This window comes from Leptonychotes weddellii, chromosome 12, assembly GCF_054177405.1.
Source record: "Leptonychotes weddellii isolate Sample4059 chromosome 12, ASM5417740v2, whole genome shotgun sequence".
In the NCBI taxonomy this organism is placed as follows: domain Eukaryota; kingdom Metazoa; phylum Chordata; class Mammalia; order Carnivora; family Phocidae; genus Leptonychotes; species Leptonychotes weddellii.
In genome coordinates, this window is record NC_138380.1 from 71,183,968 (window position 1) to 71,205,267 (window position 21,300).

Sequence of the window (21,300 nt, forward strand, 5' to 3'; positions counted from 1 at the left end):
CACACACAAAAATAGACTCCAAATGGTTGAAAGACCTCAATGTGAGACAGGAGTCCATCAAAATCCTAAAGGAGAACACAGGCAGCAACCTCTTCGACCTCAGCCGCAGCAACTTCTTCCTAGAAACATCACCAAGGGCAAGGGAAGCAAGGGCAAAAATGAACTATTGGGACTTCATCAAGATTTTTAATATCTTAATACAAACAGCTACTTTCCCAACTGCTCTTTTGTCTTATAAGAATGTCTGAAAGGTAGATTGTGTTTTACTGCCAGAGGAATCTCTTTGTATTTGTTCAATGAATGTGTATTAATGTTTAGTACCTCATCTATAAGTTTAATAATAATATTTTTTAAAAACTGATGCCACGGTCTATTCTTAGCCCTATTGTAAAAGATTGCATGTTTTCTACATGGCATAGAAAAACATATTTGTTTCAGATTGAATGAAAAATAAATCCTTTAGTTTTCTGCAGTTGTACTTCTGGACGTGGTAAGAATTCATTCACTGAGGGGGCACCTGGGTGCCTCAGTCAGTTAAGCGTGGGACTCTTGATTTCAGCTCAGGTCATGATCTCAGGGGCATGAGATGGAGCACTGCATCAAGCTCTGCTCTGGGTGTGGAGCCTGTCTAGGATTCTCTCTCTCCCTCTCCCTCTGCCTCTCCCCCAACATCTCCCCATCCCACCCAACCCCCCCGCTCATACTTTTGTTCATGCTCTCTCAAAAAAAATTTTTTTTAAAGATTTTATTTATTTATTTTGAGAGAGAGAATGAGATAGAGAGAGAGAGCATGAGAGGGGGGAGGGTCAGAGAGAGAGGCAGACTCCCTGCTGAGCAGGGAGCACGACGTGCGACTCGATCCCGGGACTCCAGGATCATGACCTGAGCTGAAGGCAGTCGCTTAACCAACTGAGCCACCCAGGCGCCCAAAAAATTTTTTTTAATTTAAAAACATCATTCATTCATTCAGTAAATATTTAGTTACACCTACCATTCAGGTACTATCTCAGGTGCAAGGGATATAGAAGCAAACAGACTAGGCATGGAGAATACTTTCTAAAGGGGGAAGACAAACAGAACCTACATAAGTAAAATATATAATTTGTCCAATGAAAATTACGGCTATGAATTAAAATAGATCAGAGTTAGGGAACAGAAATAAGGGTTACAGTTTTAAAACGGGAGCTCAGGGCAAATGCAGCCTCATTGAGAATGTAACCTGGGAGTAGATCCCTAAAGAAGCTGAGGGAAAAAACAACAAACTATCTGGGGGAAGAGCATGCCAGGCAGAGGGTACAGCAACTCTTGGCTTTTGATGATTGGCATTCAAGAGTGCAGAGCTTAGAGGAACTCTTATAAGATGAGAAGCTGAATTTTATAAAATTCAGCAATTCCCTTGTGTGCATAAAGTTGGAGTAGAATGTTCTCTCATTATCATTCCAGTTTGTGAGTGTAAGATTCTATCATTTTAATAAATGTATTTGGAAAAACGTCAGTGCTGGTAGCACATTTGTCTAGTTTCACAATGCAATTGAATTTTTTTAAAAGGTCCTTTTTATTTCTGATATCACGATTGTGTTATCTGACATGATACACCAATATAAGTGCAAATGAATTGTAACTACATTAAGTACAATATCAGCTCTTGGTCACATGTCAAATTATTTAATTTTCCCAGGGCTCAGTTTCATCATCAGTCATATGGGAAAAACTTTTGTCTTGAGGAGGATTAAAGATATCACATGCGAGTACGTCTAGTTCGGCATCTGGCTTACTGTGGGAAATCGAAAACTGGTGCGTGTTTTACAGTGGAATCAATCAGACTATTTATTATTAAAGTACAAGAAGAAACTTAAATGTCACAAAACAGGTACTGTTCGTATTTTCATGACAATCATATGCCTTACAAATGGAGTGCTTGGACGCAATAAAGGGCAGGCAGTAATATACTTCAGTGTTGAAGGGCATCCTGTTGAGGGCATAGCCTACTGCATCTATTTTCATGATTTCGTATGTTGGGACCGCCTCCCCTTCTCAGAAGATGAAAGTGCAGGAGAGATTTAAGTGCTGTGCGCTGCCGCGAGTTGGCTGTGGGTCTTTCTTCTTGGTGCCTCCACGTCTCTCCTCGCTCCTAGTGATTTGCACACCTCAGTTCAATCTGTTTGTGTCCTGGGAGTTATGTGATATTTTAGAGGTGATTTTCCATCATGACTCCAGGGCACTGGGTTAATTTAATGTTGGCTTCATAGGACTCTGTTTCATTTCCCAACTTTTCAGATTCTGCCTGGAGCCCTTATTCTAGCCACCTCGTGCCATCAGTAGAAATGTTACCGCCAATTCTGTAATTACCTTGACTATCCAGAACGTGAAATATTTAAAATCCAGAGTGATTTCTCCTTCTCCCCTTTATTCTGCCATTTTCACCAAATATGTCTGCCTTCTTCCATCCTTCAGTCATACATTTCAGCTTTCAAAAAAAGCCTTTGTTGAGTACCTAGTATATGCTTACTGCTTAGTTTACAAGACAAAGAAGGTATAACTTTTCCCTGTGAAGAAAGGAAAGAAGGTGATCCTTACACAACTCGTTACAACATATTTTGAGATTCCATTATAGTCACTAAGAGCAGAGCATGTCAGGAATCCAGAAACGGGCACAGACAACTGTGTAGAGTTTTAGGGAAGGGTTCAAAAACAAGACATTTGAGATGGGTCATGAAGGATGATGGGAAGGGGATTTGATCACTAGAATATCTTGGGGTTTCTTATAAAAGCAAGCAGGTTTTGCTAGTTGTTATATCAAACACCCCTCTACAATTCTCATGCCTATACTCACACTGTAAGCTTTCCATACTTAGGATATAATTGGTATTCCTTTATCTGCGCCTGCCACTCTTAACACATTTCTTAGGAAATTTGTTTAGGGAAAATGAGGCATAAGGTCAGCACACACAAAAAGTGTGCTATTATAATATTAGAAGAGAATTCCATAAAGTCAGTTCAATTAGATTACAATCTCAAGTGGTTGTCAGTGCAGCTAAATGTCCTGTAAGAAAACCACTCCTGATATTTGTATTAATTGTATCAGACTCAGGATTATATAGTAAAACAATAAAGATAAGCATAATAAATTAACAATGCCTTTCACACCAGAATTAAATTCTATTATGTCTCTTTCCTCAAAATTAAGTGTATGGGGGGAAAAGGAAATAATTGATAAAAGGAAAAACTCATAGAAAGTGTATCTTTAACTAAAATAATACCATCCGAAAATTATGTTCTTCTTCAAATAATACATGCATGAGTTTGTGTGGGAGGGAAAAGGGACCTTCAAAGGAATGAAGAAAAAGTGAAATAAAATGCTGACCAAATACTTTATTACTATTATGTATATGGTTGTTAGTTGTACTTCTTATTTTAATAGCACTTAAAGGGGACTTTAGTAAACAGATATACACATGGACATGCATGCATGTTTATAACAGAACAGAATGAGAACACGCAAAAAAAGAAAGGCAAAGGTGCTCTCTAGAAACTAGAAAGTAGAAAAAGCTGGTTTCTTCATGTGAGCATTAAATGTCATTTTAAACTTATCAGCAAAGGCTAAAAGGAAATAAGTTTCTATTGAATGATAAGAACAAGTACATCACTTCTTTATTAGAGAAAAACTTCTTTTGGCACTAAATTCTGGGAGGAATTTATTATGTGTATTATTATTTGAGATGTTGATTAGTATAATGAATAGTGGTTTTGCAGACATTGGAAGAGTATAGTTCGTAAGATCATTCATTTTATCAGCCTACAGTAAAAGCTAAGGGCATAATATTACACTGTGGATCAGTGAGTCAATTTCTATGTGAAACCTGCTCTTGAAACCTGTTTTTACACTTGGGGGAAAAACGCAGAAATAAATGAAATCATTTGGGAGAAAGGAGATTTAACTTCCCCAATGTGGTGATGGTGAAGGAAAATTGTGTGTTCTCAGTAGTTTCCATCTTCTGAGTAGATGTTTCAATATTTGTTGTGAATTCAAAATTCTAGGATGGTAAGAAGTTTTTAAATCTCATTTCATATTTGAGAAAGGGAGACAGCTAGTTAGCTAAAATCAGCTAATTACTAGTTACTTATCTCTCTTGTAGTTGGTCTTCCCAAAATTCACTGCAATTCAGATTCTGTTCCTCCCACCAACTCTATTCTTGCCCAGGGCAGGGCTGATTTTCATCCTACCGCATCCCTCTCTCACATTTGGCCAACCTTCTTTTTTTTTTTTTTTAATATTTTATTTATTTATTTGAGAGAGCACAAGCAGGGGGGAGGGATAGAAGGAGAGGGAGAAGCAGACTCACTGCTGAGCAGGGAACCTGCAGCAGAGGTTCAATCCCAGGACACTGAGATCATGACCTGAGTGGAAGGCAGACACTTAACTGTCTGAGCCACCCAGGCACCCTTGGCTGACCTTAAAAGTTTCTAGCTGGATGTCCTTCCCTGGTTATTTGTCTCATTTTCCTGTTTGGGGTTCTCCTCCTTTGCCTGTTCCTTACTGCCATCCAAGTTCTGTCCTCAGCCAACTTTTTCTCTCTACACTGATCCTGACTTCCACATATATCCCCGCCTTTGTGTCTGGCATTTGAGCTTTACACTGATTACCACGCTGGTTTTGTGTACATAAAACAATCTCCTTAAGACCAACAGGTTCACAATTGAGCCTGCTTGTCTTTCCTCAGGCATATCTGTTCCTCTTCTCTTACTTGAATCAGTTAATGGCTCTATCCATCTGTTCCATGGTCATGGCAATTATTGTAAATAATCATATTATTTATAATATTGTCAGAACAGCATATGAATTGTGAAATCCCACTTTTCCATTCTTTTCTTTATCAAACCTTCCCCCAGGACTAGCATGCCTCCTTTATATTTTCCTGATTGACTTCTCTCTCCTATCCATAATCTACTACCCTGATTCGGTGCCTTGTCACCTCTGGTGTAGACTGTTGTAATAGAAACCTACCTGGCTTTTCTACCTTCCTGCTTGTTGCTAGTAATTACCTCCTCATATTGCAACCAGGCTCTTTATCTAAAAAGCAAATCTACCTATGGCTTTCTCCTCTTTAAAGTCCTTCTGTGTCTTGTCATCACCTATATTAGAATCTCAAGCATGACTCTATAGACCCTTATTGATTTGGCCCCTGCCGATTTCTCCTCCCTCTCCTCTTTGCAATTTACACCCTGTTAATGGTAGAATTGCTCCCATTTCTTACACTCACACATGCTCTCTCCTGTTATGTGACTTTGTACTTTGGCTGAAGCCCTGACACGACCTCCTCATCTTTCTTCACCTGCTCTCACTCATCATTTAAGGGCCCAGCTCAGGCACCATCTCCCACAGAAAGCCTCTGTAAAATCCTCGTTGGGCTAAATGCCTATCCTCTGTGCTATGGGAACAATTAGCATGTGTTTTCTTTTCATGTCACTTTCCTTTTACTGGAATGGGACCTCTTCAGAGGCAGAAATCACAATTTTTGTCTTTCCTGCAGCAACTAGTTCAGTACCTGGAAATGAATGATAAAGATCCATTGAAATAAGTTGAATAAAAATTATCATCGATAGTGCTGTTGCCCCTTCCTACCAAATGCATATCTCAATGTAACCAAAATGAGAGAAAGGTAAATTGAACATGTGCATTTTGGTCTCTGTTCACCCTTTCGGAGAAAGAAATTTAACTTTTCTTCCCCAAATGGTAGGAATAATAAACACTCTCTAGAAACTTCTTCAGCCAAACTTTTCTGCATCATACCAACTACATTTAACATCAGAACCATGGACTTGAACTTCACCCCACATTTCTAGTTCAGGGACTAGAATAGAAGGTATATTATAAATATGTTTGATTTAATAGATTAATATGTTGATATTGGGGCTATTATAAATATTTCAAATATTATAACAATAGTGCTATATAATATTTTTTACATTCTAATCCCCAAGTGAAATTACAGTTTTAAAGGGAGCAATATGAATCATTAAATTCTGACTTCTAACTAAAATAATTAAATATTGTTAATATTTGTAAATGATAAATTTCATACTATGGTTTGGAAATACACTTTAGAATACAGTATTTTAGGCAGTAGAAGGAAACAAAGGTGGAGTGTATCTAGTCCAGCTAAGTCATTTATAGAGAAGGATAGTGAAACCCCAAAAGAAATTCATTATCTAATAACACATAATTGGTTAGTAGCCAAGCTGGAAATAGGACTCATGTTGAGTTTCTCTCATCAGTTGTACTGCTTGCCTCCTTACTTATTATTTAGAAATATAATCCATGTATTTGGATCAAATATGAGACAGCACCCACCCATTGCTTCCAACATACACACCCCACCACGTGGAGTGGTTAAATAATGGAATCTTTTTGTTGTTGTCACTCTTACTTGGACCACTGAGAAACATGAAAGGCTCATCTCTGAAATTAATAGAATCAGTAAGTTGTTACAGAACATTCATCTCTGCTTTGCAATTTTATTACAGACTTCTGTCAGAGTATGTGTATCAAAATGGAGGTCTATCCAAGAAACATGACATAAAACATTCAGAAGAAAAAGAAATTTAAAGTGCAAATATTAGTAACAAAGAAAGTAATTTTCTCGATATTTAAAATTTAATCAATGTATGTAGGTCACTAGCCCATCACTTGTAAAACAACATACTACTTAGATGTTGAACATCATTTTTAGAGAATTGAATATACACAGTATCCATTTCTTGTAATGAGACTCAGGTGATAGTATTTACCTTTAGACCCATTTACAATGCACTAATCAGAAACTTGCAGTTTTCTATATCCTAAGAGTCTGATTTCTGAAAATAGCCTTTATCACTTTTTCCAAGGCTGAAATCTGAGAGTAATTCTTCAGAATAAGGAAGTGGATCAAAGCCCACTGTTCCACTTGTTTTAAGATGCCAGAAATCACACAACTTTGTATTATTCGAGAAAGAAGAAAAATATTTTATTACATATCATTGAAAACTATGTCAGACTAGCTAAATACTTTAAAATGACAAGAGTAATTATCTTTTGTCTATGTTTTAAAGTTTGTAACTAAATGGCATCTAGGAGATTGTTGGTGTAATATTTCTATAAGTTAGCATTGCCGCTTCAATTCAATTGTAGAACTTCGTGGTAGGAAATGTGTTCATTTGTTTTCGAATTCTTACAATCTTTGCACAGTGCCTGGAACAGAAGTTCAATAAATGTTTGTTGAATTACATTTAATGTGTGTGTATATATGCGTTCGTGTACATGTACATCTATACATAGGTATATGTTTATGTACATATATACAGATGTACATATATGTGCATGCATATAAAAATACATAAGACTAAAATGTTTTATAATCTGTGGAGAAAAGATATTCACTTATTTCAAACCCCTCACTATCTCACTGTTTTAAGGTCCTTGTTACTTACACAGTCTTATTCTCTCATTGCAGTATTGTTTCAGTGTAGAGCATTTGAAGGGAAACCTGCCTACCTCACCAACAGCCCCAATAACCTCCGGGGAAAAGGGTGACACATTTTTCCCACACCTACTTACACAGGAAGAAGACTTACTCCTTAAATGTTATAACACCTGATATTTAGCTTATAGGTCAGAGAACTGGGCAAAACGAAAGCCATATCTGTCAAATCTATACCTAATGAAATTCTATTATTTAAGGATATTTCATCACCCTACTACAAAATGCTTTTCTACATATCCCAAATGAGAACACAGTAATTTCTTCAGTTAAATATAGTTTTTAAAACATAGTAATTTTTGCTCTTTTTTTTTCTTTTTTAAATAAGCAAATGGTCATTGACCAATTTTTTTTTTTTTCTTAATCCTGAGATTTGTTTTTCACAGCAGTCTTCATGGGCTCAGGAATACATGAAATTCTTTGACTCTGTTTTTGACAGAATGGGCAGAGTTCTTCTGAAGACCTTCAGATTTCTTTCAATGCCTGTTTTTGCTGTTCATCTGAAAATAACAGTTTTGACAGCCAGCTTTGTCTCTGCTACCAAGCCCATCCTGCATCTCCATGACAATAGTCAGGAAGTCATTCACTTACATTTATGGGGGACCCATTGTGTGAAAGGAATTGCACTAGGAATGTAACAGGAAACACTCCATATGAGCCTCACTATTGAAATGTCCTGTAATTAAAGTGGTATTAAAGACAAATATATTCATGATATGTGCACTTAACTGACAGAATGAATACGTATAAATATGCCCAAAACACAACACATACATATAAAGGTTTAGTTCATAATGCAGCACAGTGGGTATTGTGGTGACTACAGTTAAGATAAATTATCTTGCAAGATTTTGTAGAGAATTTATTATAAAGAGGGGACTAACCAAATTACAGATAGAAGAAACTAGGAAGGGAATACTTACTATAATATTATGTTTACTCTAATATTACACCTGGAAAAAGATCTGTTACCCATTTTTCACAACATCCAGTCACTCATTTCCACAGTTGAGAGAAAGGACGATAGAAAGTATCGCAAAGCCTATTTAATGAAAACCACAAAGAAATAGAAAAAGAATGGCAATCAAGGAAAACCTTTAGAGTAAATGAAAGGGCATCTTCGTTTGTGCGATGAACTAAGTTTTTTAAAATTCACGATGTGAAATTGATGGCTGATTTCTCTTTTCGGATACTTTCAAAGCGTAAATGTATTGTGGAGATACTAGCATTTCAATAAATCAGAATGGGAAGAAAGCTGTAGTGTCAGTCGTGTAATTTTTATGAAATTATTCTGAAATGGTATGAGGCAAAGGAAACATGATCTAGCTGCTGGGGTGGCAAACAGCCCGCCACTATTAGATAGCTCAAGTGGCACATCCTGCGTCTTGTTAAATGTAACTCGATCCAGTCTATTTCAGCAGAAGGGTCTTTATTTTCATCCTGGCACTCCGGTCTTAAAGTAGACTAAAGCTTAAGTTTGTTTAAAGCTACAACATGATTATTCCTATAAAATAATTAGTGACATTTGAACCACTTTCTGATAGACTCAATTTAGTGGGAGACTAAGCGGCTTTCCACATTTATTGAATTCACATTTGAAAACGCTGTTAACTACACTGGAAACACAGCATTTTTGAGGGAGTCCAACAGCATGGACTTTTAAAATTCAGTGTAGGTTTATAAAACACGATTCTTTCTTTAAAATCTGCTTCACCTATCCCTCTGCTTATGGCCGATAACGTCTAGAAAGTTTTGCCATGGACTGATACTTAGGCGAAAATAGAAACTGTAATTCTATTCAGATTGTTGCGACTGTATTTTTATACTTTGCTATGTTTTAACTTCTGGCAATTATTAAGAAAAAATAATTATGAAAATGCACTTATTTTGTAAATTAAGATATCCATAATTTATCTCTGAATCTAAATGGTGTTTGGTGGGTATCTGTGTACAGACTTGAGAAACTCTTCAAAGATCGTTGTGTAGTGTTACTCATTGCCACATCTTTGCCAGTGTATTTTCACAGTGATAATAAAGGTAAAAGGGAAATGTTCCTGTTGAAACTATTATAGTAAAACTTTCCATTAGGATGGAAAATTAGCTTATTTACCAGCCAATCAAGATTCCCTAGTGTTCTGAAAACAGCATGAAAGAAAATTCTTGAACAGTTAAAATACTAAAGAGTGCTGTTGACCTGTGAGACTTAATGACTTAAAATATAAATAGTAGCAGGAGATATTCCCATAATAGTTATACAGGTGTTTCACCTGATGACCTAAACTTCTCTGCTTCCCAAAGTTAAGTATGACGCTTATCTGGGAAAATAATTTGCTCTGAAACATAAATACTAACGTATGAAGCTTGCAACTTAGGTTATTAAAACTCACTTGCATGTTGAGGATTTAGTGCCCGTAGTGGGTCCTCTTCTAATTAAGGCTTGATTTACCATAAAAGATACAATTCTTTCCGTACCGTACAAACTGTGAAAGGTGGAGGATCTCAAATAAACATCTGGCCAAGTGAGTCACCACCAATTTGTTAAGAGGTGAAATGCTGTTCTCCTTCAGTCTGCAGCTGCCTAGAGTTGCCGGGCCGATTAGCAAAGGTGACCTCATACTTGTTAAAGTCATGGTTTCTTACTACTGCTTTCTCTACTCTTCGTATTCTAATTTAGATATCTTATTCTCTGTGGTCAAACCTGCTGCACTTGATATGTAAATTTGGAGCATTTAAAATTTAACATGCAATACTTACAGGACAACTTTTCAAACCCTAAAATTAATAGCAGCCGAGCTCCTCCATTCTTCTTTTTCATCTAACATTTGTAGTATCTACTGCAGGGATTCTGAAGGGGTCATCTTTTCTTTCTCCAAGAGGGCATTTTAGAATCACTGGTTTCTTTCTCAACAATATCGACATGATGCCCTGGCTCCTCCTCATTTTCAATTCTGATGCCCAGAGGTTGGGCCAAACCCTGTGACCACAGAGGCTGGCTCCCTTGGGTGTGGATGCGGAAACTTGGCCTAGGAACCCTGACTTCCTGGATGTGCTTGCATTGGGCAATGCCAAATGTGGTATCTGATTTGATCTTAACAGGCTTTGGGAAGAGGGGGATGATCAACTTCATTTCTAGACAAAGAAGCTAAAATTTCACTTGTATTGCTACAAATTGTAGTCTTGTGCTTTAAACCTACATATCCTGTCTCATATAATACATGCATTTTCACAGTCGTGGTAGCTTTCTTTCTGGGAGTTTTATAACCACCATTCTTAATTTTTAAAACGAAAAAAAAAAAAAAGAACTTATTGCCTGCCATTTGGAAACACTATACATTAGGAAACCTTGTTAGAATGCTTATTTCAAACCCTATTAGCAACATACTATCATCATTTGAAGGCTAAGGAAATCTGAAGAGAGGTCTCTAATCTGAGAAGAAATACATAGCTGTATAATAATAATAATAATAATAATAAAACAATGACACTTCCCATGCTTTGAAGGAGGAGCCAAAGATACTCTCTTTCATGGGCTGTAATATCATTACATTAGCAGCATTTTAAATGAGCAAATTAGAACTCTCTGTAATGCTACTGTCTACGCTCCGATACATGCTTATTTTCAGAGCATGGAAAACTAGTGCAATTATATCTGCAAATAAATTATTTCTACCAGACTATTTATTAAAGTTGTGAGATTTCTGGGCCACAATATTTTCACTACCTAGGATATTTTTCCTCTTACACTTTAATGAATTAATTAATTCACTAATTAATAGGTTAAACTTTACTCTGTGCTGAATTCTATGCTGAGCACTGAAAATAAGATTTTAAAAGTTTCTTTTCCTTTTTGAGATTAGAGTGTACTGAAGAACCTTATAAAGTAGTGAGAGCTATAATAGATATATGCACACAGCATCATAGACTCACAGAAGAGACAGCTCCTGGAATACTCATAAAACAATGTGAAAAATCATGCAAGACCTTTTCTGTTCTTTCTTTCTTTTTTTCAAGCGATCTTATATCCTGAGTCCCTAATGCAAAATCCTCATATAGGCAGATTAACTTTAGGGGAATACAATAGCCTATAATCATAAGTAATCCAACAAAATATGTAGACAATCTGTCATCAGCTAGGGTCTTCCACAATAACAGAGAAGATAGTATATGAGGAATGAAAACAGATACAGGGTTTGATGAAAAGAAAATAGTAGTCTACCTCTGAAACTAATAATACATTATATACTAATTAATTGAATTTAAATTAAAAAAATAAAAATTAAAACAAATTTTAAAAATTAAAAAAATAATAAAATAAAGAAAATAGCAGTAGAGCTATATTTTAAATAAATAAATAAAGCCCTCTAGGCAAAATAGGCACAGAAAGCTTTGCAGACAGTTTTTATGCTTTGTGGTAGAAAGTTACCAAAAAATAAAATATAAACTGGCGCTCCTTACTGGGAATACATATCACTGTTCTCAAAAAACTTGGAATTTGTTTTGCAAGTCACAATGATTGACACCTACGTGATTCTCAAAATTTTGTTGAATGAACAGGTAAATACGAAATAAATAATGCAAGAAATATGGTAAGTAAAATGTTTTCACAGGTAACTGGATTTGAGAGTAAAGAAAGAGTCTATTTACAATTGCATCTCTGGAACCATGTGGGGTTTGCCGGGTTCCACACAGTGGCAAATGCCTTCAAACTCGTGTTGACAGCCCAAGAAATGGATTAGTATGTTGAGCTTGATTCACTCAAATTTAGTTTTCTTATTTCTCTAAACATTTTTATTTTGGCTTAACAGAATCGAAATAGGTTTCACAACATCATTAAATCTGTAGTAATTATTTAATATGTCAAAATGAGATCGCCAAACACTAAACCATCTGATTCTATCAAAACCAAAAAATCAAATGCCATTTCTACAAAGTTACACTGAAGAGAAATGCACTCACTTATTATTAAAAGCTGTAAGTTCAAAAAATTTTTATGCCTCAAATAGAGTTTTATAATATTCACTCTGTTAGGTATTTGGGGGTCTTTGCTCTAAATTACCAAAGCCATGGATCAACTCTTAAAAAACAAGCATGGGAATCATCACATTATCATTTAAGTCCTCAAGTCAAACCATTTTCAACTTGGATCTGTAATTTAAGAAGAGTCAAGGTTGGGCATATTGGATGTTATTTCTCTTCTCATCAATACAGCAGGCATGAGAAAATGAATTTATGTTGATTGATTTTCAAAGAGATTTATTGTATGGATGGGCCCTGAGGAAAAATGGGGAAGATTTGAATTTTCTTCATAAATCATTTATTAATAATAATAATAATAATAAATTGTTAGCTGATAAACAAGACATTTCCTAATCTCTCCCATAAGGTGACAAGTGCTCTTGTAGCCAACACAGTGAAATGAAACCTGGCATATCATTCTAACCCCGCCCCCATGCCACAAAGGAGAAAATAGGGGTGCATAGACTGGACCAAATGATATTTAACACTTGAGACAGTAGAGAAAAGGGAAGAAAATAACTGAGGTCTTTTCTTCCTAACTCTTGCAATTTGGAGAAATCTGTGCCCTTGAAAACCAGAACACACTGTAGATTTTGAGTCACCATTGCCAGACAGTTGGGTTTGCCATTATAATAAACCCTTTTAAAGACCTTTAATTCTAGGTTTCAGCATTTCTGCTCTCCATCATTATCAGTTGCAAACTCTTTAAAAACATTTTTAAAAAAAGGAGGGGGGAGGCCTGTGCCTAGAATATAGAGATTTTAGGAAACTTAACATCTGAGGTGAAACAGTGGGTAACAAAAGGAAACTATATGCATCTGCTTTGCCTGAGTCAGATGTAAAGTAATCCTTGAAACACCCCTACATAGTTTCTTCATCTTGTTTATTTAATACAGATCTGCCTATTTATTTATTCGGTGAGAAGGTGTGTGATATGCCTTTACTGAAAGCCAAATAATTAATAACTTCATATTCTGAAACACTCAACAGCCAACCTGCTCGTTTCATTGGTATTCCATGGATGCCTCATTTTTTCCCCTTCACTGCCTGGCCTGTACTGATCAGTATTAACAATGGGATTTTTGTCTCACTTGAAAACTTTCTTGTTCCATTTGAGTTGAGGTGGAGACACTTTAAAAAAAAAAAAGGCAAAAAAAGCAGGTATTTTGATATTTTCATTGTTTTGTTATTTCAATATGTTAATATTCAGGGACACTGCATTCACTTATCAGATAATCTGATAAAGAAGCTGTAAGTGATGACAAGCTCCTTAAAGAGAGGGTGGAAAAGAAAAACTCCCATGTTTAAAACATTTTAAAATGTTGAAAAATACGATGGCTTTAAGACATCAAAAGAAGAGAGACTAGATAAATAATCCTTCATGTTGCTAATAACTGGATTTTAGCCACTTCTGGCAGCTCTGATTCCAACCATAAACAAAATGTTAATGCATCCCTTTTTTGTCACTCTTTTCCATCCCCCACTCAAACTTGGTAACCCAATAAAACACACCTACTCAGCCCCACAATTCAGATCCTCAAAGAAAGGGAATCTACCACCTCACCTTACTATTCAAGAACTTCCGCTATAATTTCTGATACCCTTAATTGTCTAAAACTTTTATTAAAATCTGCAGCCAAAAGTAATGTGACTGGCCAGATTCTAATCTCCTGCATTCATCTAACATTTATCACTTCAATTCATTTGAAAAACAAGGAGTCTTTTGAGTTCCCTATTTACCTTAAAGTATCATGAACATTGATGTCACAAGAGAAAACACAAAACAGTTTTGTTTTGTTTTGTTTTTTTCCCAAGCTGTTACAAAATCATCCCAGAGGAGGGATGAGCTTATTTTCTTGAAATCTCCATTTATGGGGGTGGGGAGGGCATGGGGAGAGAGGGGTGTGGGCAGGGGGGTTAAAGAGCAAAGGAAGAGTTAATGCTTCCCTAGAGAGTGAATTCCCTTTGCCTTTTACCAATTCCTCCTCTCAACTCATGCTTTCACATGTTGCTTATACTAAAAGCATTCACAGGGGTCAGATTCTGAAAAGTTTAACTTAATTTCTTAAATATTGCTTTTAACCTGCCACCCCCAGCTCCCAGTGACTACTACAGTAGTTCTCAAATCTATCATTTTTGGCTAGAACATAGAATGCATCAACTATTTCGTTTGCCCAATTAATAAGATGTCTTCTGATCTTCTAAAGAATGTTTTCACCCACGCAATTCTTTTTTAGAAAAAGAAAAGGTTTCAAATTCCCTGTACCAGAAAAACCCTCATTAAAAATGAATTTCCAACATGAGATGTCAGAACAAGGACAAATGTTCGACTACAACATTTGCTGTAATTCTGTTGATCAGAGGCCTTTCTCATAGAACAATGAAGCATCCCTTGAAGAAAAAAAAAAAGTAAGAAATAGCAGATGTTAGATGGAAACTAATATCAGGGTTTTTTTTGTTTTGTTGTTTGTTTGTTTTTACGTGACTCAGTTGAGTAACACCTTGGAGAGGGTACCGAAAATTTATCTGTTTTTAGTACTGGTTAACCAACTCATTCTAAAATTCTGAACCCAGGTATTTCTGACCCAGTAGAAAAGGTCATCTACTTCTGTCAGAAGCACATATTTGAATAGAGCAGTGCTCTATTCAACCACAATAAAACAGGGGTGGAGTGGGATTACAGGGAGAGGCAAGTGTGTTTACCCAAGTGCACCATAACTTCAGGTATATTTAATGCACTAAATTTTTAAATACATCTAAATTATATTTCTCCTTATATTCTTCTATGCACAAATATAGGAAGAGTTTTCTCCTACCACTCACAGTAAGATCCAGGGTATCTATAACCTGAGGAAGTACTTGGAATACCATCTCACAAGTTAGAACAATCATTTCTGCTCTTAAATTACAATGTTGGTGGCCATCCCAATTTGTTTCATAATAAATAAAATTCAGACAGCAGGCATTTAAAAAAAATATCACATCGGTTTTATCCAATACATGCAAAGGTCAAAAATACATTTTCAGTGGAGAAAGCCTTTAATATGTATCTTCTCTGACTATACAGGTCTTTGGGGTAAAACAAAATTTAACCAACCTGATGGGAAGTTGGAAGTGTTGTTTCTCTAGGAAATCAAGCACACCACCCAGAAAACTGTCACCCTCACTCGAAAGTCTTTGTAATCCATCTCAATATGGAGTGGGGTGAGGTTAAAAATTGCTGATTTACATGACAGAAATGTATATAACAGCCTGATCATCGTAGTAAGCACCTGCTCAAATTTGACTCTGTAGTAGGAGTTAATCACATCTGAAAAGTTGAAATTTAAACAGATATTAGGGATTCACCTGCAAGTAAAGTTAATTATAGCACATGATATAGACCGTGAGTTAGAGAATCATGGAATGAGAGACTACTTTGAGAAAAAAGCAAAATAAAATTTTTCATTTATGCCTTAAATAAAATTTAATGTTAAAGGTCAATATAATATTTCTGACTTTTAAAGAGTAGTAAATGATGCGCTAAAATCAATGGCTAAGGTAAGAAATAGGGCAGACTTATTCATGCCAGAGCTTCGGCCACAGACTGTCAGAATAGGGAGTGATGTTCCTTGGGGGGTGAATCAAAATTTCAATTTCACCCAGATTTTGAAAAGTTCTGATAAACACCCATCCAGATCCACCCCTACCTTGTTTCTACCTCAGCTGAGAAATATGTTTAACCTTCATTATCCTTTATGTGTTTGGGAGTGTAAGAAAAAAGTTGAAAACGACTTGAACCCTGACGAAAGTCAAAGACTTCGAAAGAGGTAGAAATATAGATTCCAAATACTTTTGTATTTTTCAGGCATGTAGTTTTTCTTTTCTTTTCTTTTCTTTTAAATTACAGTTAAAATATCTATGGCATGCCTACACTTTTCTATTATTTTATAATTTAATCAGTCTAGCAAAGTTATGCTTACCCAAAGAATTTACTGTTTTCATACTTTTAAATAAAAAGTCCACAGATAAGCAAATGTGAAGGTGAATTTATTAAGCTTTCAAACATTTGAAAAGACACAAAGATCATAAAACATTTAGAGGGTAAGAAAAATATCAAACAGATAAATAATGAAAATGGGTTTTTTTTAATTATGTGTGTGTTTCTAAACATGGGGTGTCTATGCTACCAAATTCCAGACTTCAACATTAATTTAAACTACTTGTTTTACAAAATTAAATAACTCTGTCCTGATTTTGTGGTTCAAAATCCATATTGAATGTCTTTCCTCCCCATGGATTCAATTCTGATCCTCTTTTATCTGAATTTTACCTACAACCTTTCATTTTTTCCTGGAACACATCAGAATGTTTCAGAATTAGACATTACGCAAGTGAAATGGATACATTTCTAAATTTGCTTATCCTGTTTAGTTTTGACAAATATAAACTTGTTCCTCTACCCTAGGTACCAAGAGCTAGAGAAAAAATAAATATTTAAAGACATTTAAAATGCATATTAATGAAAAGGGTGCAACTATTTAAACTAATTATATGTGATATTTCAAAAGGTAATTCATTAGTCCAATCCTCTAAGTAATCCCGAAGTAACATGAATTCCTCTGTAGAATAAATGTCTATAGAGAGTAATCCATGGAAGAGAGACAAGCCTCTTGTCGTTTGTAGCCTTAATCCATTGCCTAGAGCATGAAGAGTGCTCAGGATAACAAGTGTGGGAATCAGTAAAATCAACATTATTTTTGGATTTTATTTTCTTAACAATACTGACTGATCAATAGGCTTGCCGAAACTGACAAATACAATACGGTCAGTTTGATGAATCAATCTAGTGAAGTAGAGAGAATCCCTCCATCCCGTCCCCCATTGTCCCTCCTTTAAATTCTCTTCATCCTCTTCCTCCTCCTACACACACACACACACACACACACACACACACACACACACACACACACGAAGAGAGACAGAGACAGTGACAGAGAGACAGAAGAGAGACGGATGGACAGAAAGAGGGAGGAGGGGAGGGAGATGCTTTTTCCCTATTGGTCTGTTGACATTAAGTCCTGAAAGCTGTAGTGGCGATGCTTAGATCTTTTTCCATAAGAATACTAAGCCACTTTCAGTAAGTGTTTACGTTTGTAATTGGGAGACTCACCCTCTTGTTTCAGTTGAGAAATTTCCATACTATTGAAGTAGGGGTCTCTCTTCTGTATTTCAATTGTGTGTGTTGTATGGGGGGCAGGGAGGGCAGAGAGAGTTAAGAGGGGAAAGTTCTGTCCTATTAACTTCTATATATCCCAACCCCCCAAATCCTATAAGGATATCAGCTTTGGGGAAAATCAAAAGAAAAATAGAAGAGGAAATTGAAACACCTCAGACAAAATGTGTATTTAGGAAAGAACTAATAGTGTCTGTATGACTGCCTGAACACACACATTCATGTGCACAGAAAATTTAGTAACCCTTCACCAGGTCATGAAGACACAGAGATACTCTCTTTACGTTGGTCCTTGACACTCAGCAGGGACTTTTGTGAACTTTGTCATCTTCCTCTGCCCTTTAAACCAAAACTAGGAAAGTGGCTTTAATTAATGAGATGTGTGATGCATTACAAATGTTGGCCAGGGCATTCCAGAAGCTGGAAAACCATAGATGTTTTTAAATTCTGGGTATCCCTTTGAGTTGTAATTTATAATTCTCAGTGGACCTATATTTGTCTTGAACTGATTGTTGAAATGGGCTGTACTAGGAATTTCTTCACTGAAATTGCAGTGGGGCGGGGGAAGGGGGGAGTTGAGCCAAGGGGGTTTGTTGGGGAGAGGGAATGATCCCTAACAAGGCTTTAAAACCTTCAGTGGTTCAAGTTATAGTGGTGAAAAAGATACCCATATAGACACATATGCATATGTATATGTATCTATATGTATATAGATACACATACATACACACATATAACACACAAGTTCAAAGGAACTATATCATGAGTATTAGTTGTAAATTTTGTGGGTAGCAGAATTCAGATTTTTTTAATCAAAATTGCACCTAAAAATGGCTATAAAACAACGCGTGCCTTGGGAAGTAAATTTATAGCTCCATGCCTTTCAGAGAGGCACGCTGGAGGGTTCTGCTCCCGGCTCTAATCTCTATGAGATGTTTTTTGCATGTGTTGTGTGACAAGAGGGAAGGGGAGTGGGTTGAGCTCGCCTGTTCTCCCATTGTCAGCCAGTCTAGTGAGTGTTGGGAAAACCTGTCTGTGAGATCTTGTGTCATCTCTCCCTACATGTGTACAGGAAAAGTCCGCGCTGCTGACGGTTCCTCTCTCTCTCTCTCTCTCTCTCTCTCTCTCTTTCTCTGTTTCCCTTTCATTCTGCTTCCCCGGAGCCGAATGAAGCAGAGAGCAGGATTAGAGTCCGCCACCGGCTATCAGAAGAGCCTAGATAAAAGGAACTGCTTCTTAAGCACCACTGCCGCAGCCCTTGTTAATTTTTTTTTTTTTTTCTTTCCACACAACAGTTGTGCCTCATTATCCGGTGCCTGGCTCGATTTTTTTTTTTTTTTTTTTTTGGAGGGTTTGAAGTTTCTGTGCTTCAGTGACTATTACAGAAGAAGAGGTGTTAGTGTTGCCGTGAGGTCTTGATTGTCTGCATTTATGAATGAAACTGACCTAAATCACCTGTTACCTCCAGTTTCCAGATTGTTTGAACTTCTCTGGCCGCACAATACAGGAGGGAAGGCTGAAGCAACATAAGGACCTACAGCGTCTGCAGCATGGGCTGGTTCGCTAGGATTGTCTGTCTTTTCTGGGGAGTATTACTTACAGCGAGAGCAAACTATCAAAATGGGAAGAACAATGTACCAAGGCTGAAATTATCCTACAAAGGTAAATCTTTATTTTTCTTTTATTTCGGCTAGCTTTGTAATGACCCCTGCCCCCCCCCACCCTGCCCCAACCTTTTCATTCCTTGAACTCCCTCCCAACCCAAACCGTAAAACCTTGAGTTTAACCTGGGAAACCTATGTGATTGTGTGTATCTTTCTGAGATGATTTAAACACTTTTTTATAAAAGCATGTCTCCTGTTTGATATATGACAATTTAAATGCAAACAAAGAACATTTAATCACATTTGCAGAGAAGAGCTGAATGCCTGGTAAATGCTGAGCTGTATATGTGATCATATGTTCTGTTAATTTTTCTGACTCTACTTCTATTAAAATATCTTTAAAAAAATTGCTATTGCAAAAATAGTCTCTTTGTAGATGTGAATGCTTCACCTATAGTAATTGTTACGATAAATTGTATTTTCTTAGTTTTAGGCACTAAATGGTTAATCGTCATCATGAATATTCAGTTTGTTCAAATCTGACAATCAGATGCTTAACATAAGCAGTAGATCATGGTTTGCCAAGAGAATATAAACTGGAGGGAACAGACTAGTTTTTCCACAGTGTGTTATGATTGTACAAAAGACTGTGTATTTGGCTAATTGGTGTAAAGCTAAAGCCTTTGAAATATAATGTTATTTAATTCCATATGTACTTTAGTGAGAACTGAAGAGACATTACTTTCTGGTTGTACAGCTAGTTGTGGGAACTTCTTTTCAAAAAGAGTATAAATTTAAGAAAGGAAAAAAAGCTTTATCACATGGTTGCTAGTACTTTATTTGGTCACAGTTTAATGCATATGCTTGGTTTTTAATGAGGACTTCAAAGAAAATATTTGTCCTATATTTGTTTATACAGATTTTATAGATAGATGTATCAAATAATGCTAACATAGATGGAAAATTATATATATATAAAACTTTTAATGAAAGACAGTATTTATATAACTGAGATATTAGTAAAAATGGAGTTGGAGATTAAAATGCTTTAACTCAAGTACTTTTACTCCCTAAGGTGTTGCTTTCTTATGATTCTCAGATTTCGGGAATTGGGGGTGGGGCAGTGGGAAGCTTCAATTGTATTCTGTTTTTAGCCTATAATGTGAAAGAAAATCATTAAATCTGTCTGTAGAGATGTCTGTCTACTGCACACTGCTTTTATGCCAGAAACATATTCTTTAATTTTCACATGATGGGGAACATCTCTTTCTGAATGCTCTAGTGTGAATGAGGACCACAAATAGGAAAGAGAGATGTAATTTTCACACTTTGGATTAGAAAATTCAACACCTATTAAATGTGTTTATTTGGAATTAATACTTGCTAGATAAAACACATTGGGTTGAAAGATACATTTATTTTTCCTATAATAGTTTCCTAGTGATTAAAGTGGAAATGGATTTAAAACATTAGCAAACAGAATTGCAATTGTACTTATCAGACAAGATTTTAAAAAATTATATAGCCTCTATTAAATATTTAATTAAATCTCTATTATATCTCTAGTAACTGTCTTTAAATTATTTTTATAGTATATGATATCATGGCATCTGTATTTTCCTCAGTTTTTGCTTTCCATTTTCATTCTTGAAGAGAATGCCATCAAATAATACTTAGGTTGATGGTCGATTTTACCCAAGTTTATATGCCTTATGAGTAAGTTTCACAGGCAACTTTACTTCTTGAAGATGAGAATGGCTGTATGCTATAATTTTAGAGTAACAAATTTGAAGCCTGAAACACGCTTTAAAAATCTACTAGATTTGGGGACACTTGTTTAAATGCTAAATAAATTGTAAAATAAATAAGAATCGAGAATTATATTTATTTTGCAAGAATTTTATTTCCATGGTAATAGATTACTCTTCATTATAGAAGAGGTGCCATT

General features: G+C 35.9%; 1 protein-coding gene across 1 annotated transcript in view; it reads left to right on the forward strand.

Moving 5' to 3' along the window:
- The first annotated feature begins 18,681 nt into the window (after positions 1–18,681).
- SEMA3A (semaphorin 3A) overlaps positions 18,682–21,300 on the forward strand; it is a 202,927-nt gene continuing 200,308 nt past the window's right edge. Inside the window, exon 1 of the mRNA XM_006727083.3 lies at positions 18,682–19,410. Coding sequence (XP_006727146.1) covers positions 19,299–19,410 — 112 coding nt within the window. The 5' untranslated portion in view covers positions 18,682–19,298. The remainder of the gene's footprint in view (positions 19,411–21,300) is intronic.